General features: G+C 36.9%; 1 protein-coding gene across 1 annotated transcript; it reads right to left on the bottom strand.

Moving 5' to 3' along the window:
• Positions 1–1919: 1919 nt before the first annotated feature.
• On the bottom strand, positions 1920–2857 carry LOC103262049 (olfactory receptor 2A5-like). The gene is given in 2 exon segments (XM_008059659.2): positions 1920–2339; positions 2342–2857. Coding segments are annotated over 2 exon segments (936 nt in total).
• Positions 2858–11388: the final 8531 nt, after the last annotated feature.

Here is an 11388-nt window from a genome sequence, read left to right as displayed (position 1 = left end):
TACTCAGGGTTTTTTAATAATTTATTAAATATATACGTTTTTTTTTTATCGGAGCCACCTCTCAGACCTGCAAGAAGACATTTCTTAATAACGCAACTATACTAGTCACTTTCTGCAGAAGGTTTATCTTTTTAGTCTATTCTTTCCCAAGCATTTTTGGACAGACATAGAGCTAACATCATCCCCTGATTTTTTAAATCACCCTAGAGGAAACATTCTGAATCCAAATCTATGGTTTGTGATTCATGTGAAAGAAACTATCCTATATGTTTCCTCTTCCCTTTCTTAGGGCTTTAACCATAATAAAAAGTATACATATTTTAGAGAATACAATAATTTTCCAGGCATAGTTAGAAAGTCTTTTTATATCAAAAATCTTGCCCTTTTTTCCTAGCTTTAGAATTGTGCATATAATAGTTCCATAATGCTTGAAAGTTAAATTTAGAGCCAGCATTTATTTCTTTATTCAAGTTGTTTTCTTCAGGCAGAAGAAAATTGTTTTCTTTGGGCAGAGCAAGGTCTGAGGTTTTCTGTGGGTTGAAAATATCCTCATACTATGGAGGTACGAAGACTAGGATAACCTCCAGAGACTTTTACTCAGATAAACGGATAGCTAGAATAATCAGCAGCTAGGCTTTTTGGGAACTGAAAGGAAAATAGTGTGTCAGGAGAGAGAATGGAATGAAAATTTTCTATTTGCTTCTTTATTTTACAGAGGAAGAAAGATATGGCGTGATAATGATATATGAGAGAATTAAGGTGAAAACAATAGAAAAGGCTACAAATGGTAGATAATATAATATTGTCATATTTCATACATTGAATGACTCCAATACTATAAGGGTAGAGAAGAAGAGGAGAGAATTCAAAAAGATATTATACTCATTGTGTTAAAGAAATCATATTATCGTGCTGTGCTGATCACGTAGGTCCCGAGCTTGTGTTAAAATAAAACAAGTTACTCTTCCACATTATCCTGACCATTTGGGTCCAGGAAAAGTGCTTTATATCACCTGGAGTAGGTGGCCTTTAAGTTCTTGTTGAAGTTCCTAAAATTCCTTATCAGATTTGTCATGTGACTAGTTTTCAGTGCAGTATGCAATGTTACATCAAGCTATCAGTTTCCCTTGGTGCTTTCTTCCTTTGTAGTATTTTCTTACTCCTATGATATTTTGTGTAATCACCAGAATAGTAAATTGTCACCTACCCCCAGCTTTGTAGTCTGAATTCTAGAAAAGGTAACTTTCCCGAATAACTTTCTCTCATATTTATTCTAAATGTAAATTCCTTCCAAACTTTTAAAAATTAAATGGTGCAGAATTAAGTGAAATGAAACTAACACCCAGATATTTCTCTGCTTTTTATACCAAGAAAAAGAAAATCCCTAAATTAAACTTAGTTTTTTTGCAGAGATATATGTGTTTGGCTCATTCAGACGAATTCCAGTACTAATGTCACCATTCTTAGATTTTAAATTCCAGACCAGGCATTGGTTCTACTCTTGGTTCTTATTACATACCCAATGGGGGTTGCTTAATCAAGGTCAGAATTTATTCTATGTTTTAGAGGTATACTCTTGTAGCAACATACACTATGGGATTGATTATTAGCATATACTTCTAGCAGTACTGGAGATGAAAATCAGAGGAATTTCCGATGAATGTGAGATAATGAAGTTTATGACTCTTTGCTCCCGAGTTGCCCCACTTGGCTTTTCTCTCTGTGGCCTGTGCTCTCTGTGCCTTTCTTCCTATACTTTGTGGTCTGGACAGCACCCCATATTTAGAGACAGAATCTGATCAATATATGTTCTTGATATCAGAAATGTAAACGATGAGACTCTAAGGCGTTTACATTAGCATTCCCACAAGCCTCATAGACAGCAATTCTTCCACCCCCAAGACTCTCTCTAACATCCTTCACCTTGATCTCTGTTTCCTCAATACTCTCTTTAGGGCACCCTTGACCTCTGCATTCCTTCTGCTGTAGATGAGGGGGTTCAGCATAGGGTTGAAAAGGCTATGAAACAGGGAAAGGACCTTCTGCTGCTCCTCAGGATGGTGGGACTTAGGGGCCATGTACATGACGATGGCGTTGCCAAAAAAGAGACCTACCACACAGAGGTGGGAGGAGCAGGTGGAGAAAGCCTTTCTGCGGCCCTCCCCAGACTGGATTCTCAGGATGGCTGCCAGGATGTGCAAGTAGTAGACTAGCACCAAGCACAGAGGGCCCACAAGGATGAACACAGAAGCAGCAAAGATGACGACTTGGTTGAGCCGGGTGTCAGCACAGGCCAGCTTGAGGACAGATAGGATTTCACAGAAGAAGTGGTTGATTTGATTTCATGAGGCCCACAGAAAGGCAGCCTCAGGATGAGACCCACATGGACCAGGGCCAGGAGGGAGCCACATGCCCAGGAAATGACAGCCAAAACCATGCACACGCTCCAGCTCATGATGACGGAGTATTGCAGAGGGTGGCAGATGGCCACATACCAATCATAGGACATCATTACCAAGATGAGACACTCTGTGTGAGCAAAAGCCATGTATAAAAAAGTCTGCATTATACATGGGGAAAAGAAGATTGTTCTTTTCTTGTTCAGAAGGATTGCCAGCATCTTGGGGACATTGTTGGAAGCATATGAGGTATCAACAATGGCCAAGTGTGAAAGGAAGAAATACATGGGCATGTGCAGTTTGTTGTCCAACCAGATGAGTCCCAGGATGACCCCATTCCCTATCAGAGTGAAGACATAGAACAGGGAGAAGAGTCCAAAGAGGAGCATCTGCATGTTTGAGTTGAGTGAAAACCCCAGGAGAATGAGTTCTGTGACACATGTCTGATTTTCCGTCATGCCCTTGATACAGTGTCTGTATTGGTCACTGTTTTGGCAGTGAAATATGTGCTGAGGAGTAAAGGAAGATCTGGATTAGTCATTAGATAGAAAGAGCTTATGAGGTACACAGTGTATTGATTTACTCACCGATCTGTTTTCAGAGTCATTATGTCAAATCTTTTAAGCCACAATGAATAAGAAAGAAAATTAAGTTCAGATTACTAGTGTAAGTGAACAGAAAATTAAGTTCAGGTTACTAGTGTAAGTGTCATATATGATTTCCATTTTCAAAGAATTTTATTTATCTTTGATTATAAGATTCACATTTTTACTATTATGATGGTAGCTATAGACATAAATTCTGTTTTCCAGAATGACTAGTCATTTTATTATTAAGAAAGGACCATAGCCATATTCTCATGTATTTTTACTTTCTAATTTATTCAGTCTTTATATTTTGTTCTCTTTTTCCTCATCATTTGATTTTTCTTATTTATAACTTGTGCAGAATATGTTACACACAGCAACTGCTCAATAAGTGATCAGAAAAAATATATGAATGTATGAATTAAGGAATGACATTTACAAATGCGATTTCAAGGAACTTTTTTCCCCTGTGTTTACTAGTTTTAGGCAAACAAGCTTGCATTAAGCTTTTTATGTCCTGATGCTACTCAGGAAAATCTGACTGTGTTCCTTCTGAGTAAGCACAAAGAGTGCATCATGGATGTGGCCTACATTCATAGAAGTAATTTCTGATACAAGATCAGAGCAAGTTGTTATATATGTGATGAGTTAACAGCTACTCCTGTCTCTACCTCTCCCCTGTGCAGAGCTGTTTCCATGGTTCTGAGTAGATGATGTTTCTGGGACAGTGTTTATTACAGTTGTTGGATGGATGGATGGAAGGATGGATGGTAGGCATTACATTAGAAATAACATTCAAAGGAAATATCCTAGATTTTAGTCAAGTCTTTAGATTTTTCTTTCATCTTCTCTGGCTACCATTTCAGGAGTCACATGGCCATGGGATACAGAAAGGGAAAACCTAGATGTTTAACAGAAGTATACAAATACTAAATGATCAGGAGGCCATTCGAGCTTTACAGCTTATGACTCCACCTCTGCAAATGCTAACCCTCTTAGGCCCAGAAAACTGTCTACCCATAAATTGACCTTGTACCTGTCATCCAGTGTATTGATTTCTGAAGTCCTTCCTCCCTCCACATCCTGACTTCTCTAAACTGCCATACTTTGCAAAAGATCCTTTACTCACTGCGGTACAAACCTGGTCTTGTGTCCAAAATATGATTAGATTTATACTTAATTGTACAGAGGTCACAGGAGCTTTTGAAAGTCAGAGCTAACGATCTTACTCCTTCTGGCAGCCTCTGAAAAAGGGACTTCCCGGGTGTAGGAGTTGTCTCTGTCTTATTAAAGGCAGGCTGATGCAGGCGCTGTGGCCTGCTCACTGGGAGCACCAGCAGTACAGATTTTATGGTAGGGTCGCCTCCACCCAAGCCTTCCTGGATTGTCCCTGAGGGCAACAAAAGATCCTTGAGGGATCCAAGATACACAGAACTCAGACTCCATATCTACCAGGAGAAATAAAAGTTGTTTGACTCTCTTACTCCATTTCTCTGGGCCCTGGAGATGGATATTCAGAAGAAAAGTAGCTGGCAGGTGATTATGAAATATCTATCTGGATCCCTATACATGAAACTCATAGTAATAAGAGCATACATACTCCTGGGGCCACATTGTAAATTACACCCAAGTATTTTGATGGTAATGGGTTCATGGATCTAAGTCTTGTCCCATATGTTTTAAGTGGAGCTTGGGGGAGGCAGAGCATCATCCTTACGTGATAATGGCCTGACAATTTCCTCCTCCTCAGGCAATTCTTACTTGGATACTGGTAGGTACAAAAAAATACTTTTATCAACGTTTCCACATCATAGTTAAAAAGATTCTGAGGCTATCCTATGCAGTACCTGAGATTTCATATATTGAGTGTAGGAAGACAGAACCAAAGGTAAAGCTGGCCTTGAAGAGCTGTCATGGTAGAAGCCCTAGTGTTGAGAGGGCAGCAAATGTCTAACTCACATTCTTACTATTATATACTCATGAAGTTCAGTGAAACTTTTGATATAATGATGGTGCAGACTGGGGTGTTATAAGTATATTCACATAATAAAGCACAGAAGATTTATTGAAAAAAAATGTTCTGATGGTCTCTCTTATGTGTATGTCTATGTCTTTGTGTATGCAACTGTGTGTTTGTTTGTTGGGAAATGTTTTAGAGAAAAACATCCAAATTCATTGATCAGGACACATTTTGTTCTTCACTAGAGAGAGAGGTAGGTTGTTAATATATGAGACACACGGTTTACTGGTCACAAAGGAGTGAAGGAAGTATACTATGATTTTAGCTCACAGACTATAAAGGATCCAAAGCAGGTATATTTTTATGAACAATATGAAGCTCAAGGAAAAATTGTCCTGGGACTTCTGAAAGAGTGATAAGAAAAGTTTAGGAGCTATGTACTTTGGTTAGGAAAGACAGCTGAAGCACTTTACAAATTAAAATAAATTTAATTAACTACCTAAAACTGGAAAACTAAATAAAATATTGCCAAGAAGTTTTCCAATTATCCATAAATGAATACTTTATATCCACAATTATCCATGTGTAGATACTTAACAATTAATTATTTCACTTATTTATTAATTCACTCATTCAACTTACATTTACAGAGCATCTGCTCTTTGTGTATATTGTTCTAGACACCAAGGAAGCAAACATTGGTAAGATACTGTCTCAGTCGCCCAGAAGTTTACAGTCTCCCTACAAAGAGAGCGATGTTATAAACAACATAGGGACTGTGATACAAGTGTGCATAGTATACTGTGGGACTGAGGAAGAGTTGGTATCTTATTTGAAGATATAGGATGAATAAGGGTGGTGCCAGGCTGTACCTCAGGTTGTAAGGCGAGGCACAGTAAAAGAATGATACTGGAAAAGGAGTTCCTGATCAAACTTCTGTTGAACTTCATTGTAAATAGGGAATAGAATGGTGCAGTTACACAGATTACTTTTTGGATAATGTGCAGAACCGTTTAAGGGAATAAAATTGGAAACTGTGAACCTAAGCTATTTGAAGAGTCTATGTGTTCTCGTTATAGAAGTAGGTATCTGAAGTAGCCATGGGGGTGAGGGGATTGGAGAAAATGGATAAGGAACATGTGAGGGAAATATAATTATTAGTATTTATGACTTGATTGCGGTGAGGAAACAAAGCAGAGATACGGTGCATCTAAGGTTTCTGGGTTTTGTGACTCTGTATGAGAAGAATATATTTAAATCAAGTTTTAAAAAGAGTGTTATTTTGAACATGATGGGTCTGATGTCCCTGTGAGATATGTACATGGCTTTGTTCAATAAGAAATTAACTAAATTGCTTTGGAGTTCATTAGAAATATACGGGCCAAAGATATGGGTTTGGGAACCATATGATAGCTAAAGTCATGATAACAACCAAAGGTATTTAAAGAGAGCAATTTGAGTGAGATTTAAAAAAGAAAGACAAGAAGAGTATCTTAATCATATTTAAGAGATGGACAGAGAAAGAGAAATTTCCAAAAAAGAGCAAAAATAAAGACCAGAGGAATAGACAACAAACCAAAAATATAAAGTAAGGAAATTAATGAGCTATGCTATGTGCTATTCCTGGAGGCAAACTGAAACTCACTTTAATTATATGATTAATTCTAAGTCTACTTTCTAGAAACAAGGATATTTTTATGTAAATTACTACACTGAAGTTAATATTTTTAATAAAATTAAAATAACACAAAAGTTAATAACAAAAGTAATTGAATCCTTCAAAAATATCAAGCAATTTTAAGCATAATTTTCCATTTTTATTGACCTGTACAAGAATGAACATCAAGCAGTGTGTATAAAAAAATCTTAATTTCCAAGGAGCCTGTTATTAAGCTGTTCATCAGCAATGTGATACAAATGTACAGCAACTTTACTATAAAAATTATATATAATTACTACCCTACAAATGAAACAAGGCCTTAGCTGAGAGAAAATGATGCTGAGGGAAAAAAAGGCAAATGGCCTAAGATTTCTTTAGTGAAGCTTATCAATAATTCACCCAGACAGAAATCCACTGCACTCAAAAACAGCTCCTAATAGTACTCTGGAAACATACCCTATACTTTGGCAACTCACAAACATTCTTCTTCATTCCTCAACACACTCAGAAAGAGATGATGATTGGGAAAGTAGTGGATTTTACAGCATTTTATTTCTTCTCCAATTAGAGGCAAAAGTCAATGCATTAATATTTGCTAGGACCACTGTATAGACTCAAAAGGAAGATGAAAGAGCAATGACATCTTCAACACCGAAGAATCAGGATTAGTTATCGAATGCATTAATAATTTCCAAAGACAAATTGTTTGTCATCTAATTGGTTGTTTTGTTTTGTTTGGAAAACAATTACATTCTCAACCTTTATCTATCAACTGATAAGTAGTTTGTTGACTCCATAGATATTGAAGAAATGCTTCTCAAAGCATGGTTTAAGGACCACCAGCATAAGAGAAGTACTTCACTCTTTGTGAAGTGAAATAACTTACTACAATAAGTTGCATCATTACCCCTGAGAGTTACACAAATGAGAAATCAAGTCATTCTTATCATATTCACTTTACTTCTCTTCATCTTTCGTGCCACTACCACTGTCCACAGTCGCTGAGGGTGCATGGAAAAATAGAGAACTGTGCCTCATATTTATAATTTATACATTTAGTATTATTTCCAAATTGATGTAAGTGGATATAGATTCACTACACAAATTAAAATCTTATTGTATAAAGCAGCCAAAAACATGCAATGGGGAAGGGACATCCTATTCAACAAATGGTGCTAGGAAAATTGGAAAGCTACATGCAGAAAAATGAAACTTGATCCCTCTCTCTCTCCATATACAAAAATTAATTCAATAGGGATTAAAGACTTAAATGTCAAACCTGAAACCACAAAAATCCTAGAAGAAACCTAGGGAAAACTCTTCAGGCCATAGGCCTAGGAAAAGAATTTATGGCTAAAATCCCAAAAGCAAATGCAGCAAAACCAAAAATAAATAAGTGGAACTTAATTAAACTAAAAACTTCTGCACAGAATGAGAAATAATCAACAGAGCAAATAGGCAACATACAGAATGGAAGAAGATATTACAAACTATACAGCTGACAAGGAAATAATATCCAGAATCTACATAGAACTCAAACAAGTCAGAAAAAAAAAGCAAATAACACCATTTTTAAAAATGAACAAAAGACATGAGCAGATATCTCTCAAAAGAAGATACATAAATGGGCAACGAACATATTTTTAAAAGCTCAGCATCACTCACAATCAGGGAAAATACAAATTTAAAGCACAATGAGATCTCACCTTACACCAATCAGAATGTCCATTATTAAAAAATAAAAAATAACAGATACTGGCACAGATGCAGAGAAAAGGTAACATTTATACACTATTGGTAGGAGTGCAAATTAGTACAGCCTCCACAGAAAGTGGTATAAAGATTTCTCAAACAACTAAAAGTAGATTTACTGTTTTATCCAGCAATTTCACTACTACATATCTACCCAAAGGAACAGAGATCATTATATAAAAAAGACACCTACACTCGCATATTTATGGTAGTATAATTCACAATTGCAAAGATATGGAATAAACCTAAATGCCCATCAATTGATCAATGGAAAATGAAAATGCGGTATTTATACACTATGGAACACTATTCACCCTAAGTGAACTAGCTTAGGAATAGAAAACCAAACACCACAAGTTCTCACTTATAAGTGGCAACGAAATTAAGACTCTGCAAAGGCATAGAGAATGATACAATGGACATTGGAGACTCAAAAGAGGGAGGGTTGGAAGGAGTGGAGGGACAAAAAAATCACCTGTCAGGTACCCTGTGCACAGGTGAGGTGGTAGGATCACTTAAAGCCCAGACTTCTTTGCCACTCTACAATGCAACCATGTAACGAAAAACTATATGTACATCATAAAGCTACAAAAATAAAGAAAAATTTATGTATAACTTTACATTTGGATCTCATTACTGGACCACACAGTCTGTAGTGTCCTATAAATAATCTTTTTATTTCCATAATTATTTTATATGGAACAAAAATAGATTGTATCCATTTCTATTTTTTTGCATATATTATTTTAAAGATGTGGGGTGCAAATCAGGGTTAGGTATACAAATGTTCATCGTGCAGGTACCCTTATTGATGAGGTGTGCCCCCTCTCCTCCTCTGGCAGTTTTCCACCCCTGCTAATTCCCATCCCCACTCCCCTGGCAATTTCCCACTACTGCCAATCCCTTTCTTACAGTGTTATGATAGTTCAAAGTCCACTTATGAGTGAGAACTTCTGGTGCTCATTTCTTTGCTTCTGGGATAGATCACTTAGTATTATAGATTCTAAATTCATCTAAGTTGCTGCAAAGTGCATAATTGTGTCCTTTATGGCTGTGTAATATTCCATTGTGTATATGTACCACATTTTTTAATCCAGTCCTTTTTCAATGGGCAGCATGGTTGGTTCCATGTTTTTGTTATTGTGAATAATGCTGCAATAAACATGCATGTACAAGTATCTTTTTCATACGGTGATTTGAGTTCCTCCAGGTATATTCCCAGAAGGGAGATTGTGGGGTCATGTGGAAGGTCGAATTTTAGATATTTTAGAAATCGCCACACTGTTTTCCATAGAGGTTGTACTAGTGTACAGTCCCACCAACAATGTTTCCTTTTCCCTGCATCCTCTTCAGCATTTGTTGTTTTTTGAGTTATTGGTGATAGCCATCCTGACTGGAATTAGGTGGTATCTCAGTGTGGCTTTAATTTGCATTTCTTTGATGACTAGTGAGGCTGAGCATTTTTTCATATATCTGTTGGCTGTTCGTATGTCTTCTTTTGAGAAGCAACTAGTCATATCTTTTGCCCACTTTGTAATGAGGCTGTTTGTTTTTTGCTTTTCAGTACATTTGAGTTCCTTGTAGATCCTAGATGTCAGGCCTTTGTCAGATATACAGTGGGCAAATATTTTTTCCCAGTCTGTGAATTGTCTCCCTGCTCTCTTGATCATTTCTTTGACTTTGTAGAAGCTTGTCAGTTTGATGAGGTCCCACTTGTCCATCTTATCTCTTATGGTATGGGCACTTGGGGTTTTGATCAGGAATTGGCTGTCAGTTCCAATTTCCATAAGGGCGTCTCCTGCATTTTCCAAGAATCTTATAGTTTAAGGTTTTACATTTAGGTCTTTGATCCATTTAGAGTTGATTTTTGTGTGTGGTGATAGGTAGGGGTCTTGTTTTAATCTTCATGTGGTCAGCCAGTTTTCCCAGCACCATCTACTGGAAAGGTTCTCTTCTCCCCAGTGGTTGATGGTGGAGGTTTGTTGAAGATGAGCTGGTTGAAAAATTGAGGTTTTGCTTCTGGAATCTCTGTCCTGTTCCATCATTGGTCCTTATGCCTGTTCTTGTACTAATACCAGGATGTTTTGATTATTGTAGCCTTATAATAAAGTTTAAAGTCTGAAAGTGTGATACATCCTGCTTTTTTTATTTGTTTGTTTGTTTTTCTTACTGAGGATTGTTTTGGTATTGGAAGTTCTAGCTAGACCAGTCAGATAAGAGAAGGAAATCAGGGGTGTCCAAATAGGAAAAGAGGAGGTTAAGTTATCCCTCTTTGCAGATGACACGGTTCTATACCTCAAAAACCCAAGACAATCTGTCAAAAACCTCCTTGCACTGATTAAGGACCTTGGCAAACTCTCAGGGTATAAAATAAAGGTGCAAAAGACAGTAGCATTCCTGTACACCAACAATAAACAAACAGAAATGCAAATAAAAGCACAATCTCATTCAAAATAGCCACAAAGAAAATGAAATACCTTGGCATTTTCCTAACCAGAGAAATAAAAGACCTTTACAACAAACATACAAAACACCGCTCAAAGAAATCAAAGATGACACAAACAAATGGAAAAATATTCCATGCTCATGGATTGGAAGAATCAACATTATTAAGATATCCATCCTACCCAAGACAATCTACAGATTTAATACAATACCCATTAAATTACCAGCATCATTCTTCTCAGACCTGGAAATGACAATACAGGAATTCATATGGAAACATAAACGCCATGAACAGTCATTTTTGTCTTTCAAATTTATTTTATTTTATTTTAAAGATGTGGGATACAATTCAGGTTAGCTATACAAATATTCATTATGCTGGTATCCCTGTTGATGAGGTGTGCCCCTCCCTCCCCTGGCAGTTTCCTTCAACTGCCTATCCCACCCACTCTCCCCTGGCAGTTTTCTGCTACTGCCTATCCCTTTCTTATAGCATTATGATAATTGTTCAAGGTCCACTTGTGAGTGAGAACATATGGTACTCTCTTCTTTGTTTCTGTGATAGATCACTGAGTATGATAGACT

The sequence above is a fragment of the Carlito syrichta genome, unplaced genomic scaffold (genome assembly GCF_000164805.1).
Source record: "Carlito syrichta isolate Samal-C Ts95f unplaced genomic scaffold, Tarsius_syrichta-2.0.1 Scaffold304320, whole genome shotgun sequence".
NCBI classification, from domain to species: Eukaryota; Metazoa; Chordata; class Mammalia; order Primates; family Tarsiidae; genus Carlito; species Carlito syrichta.
This window is presented reverse-complemented; position numbering and strand designations above follow the sequence as displayed.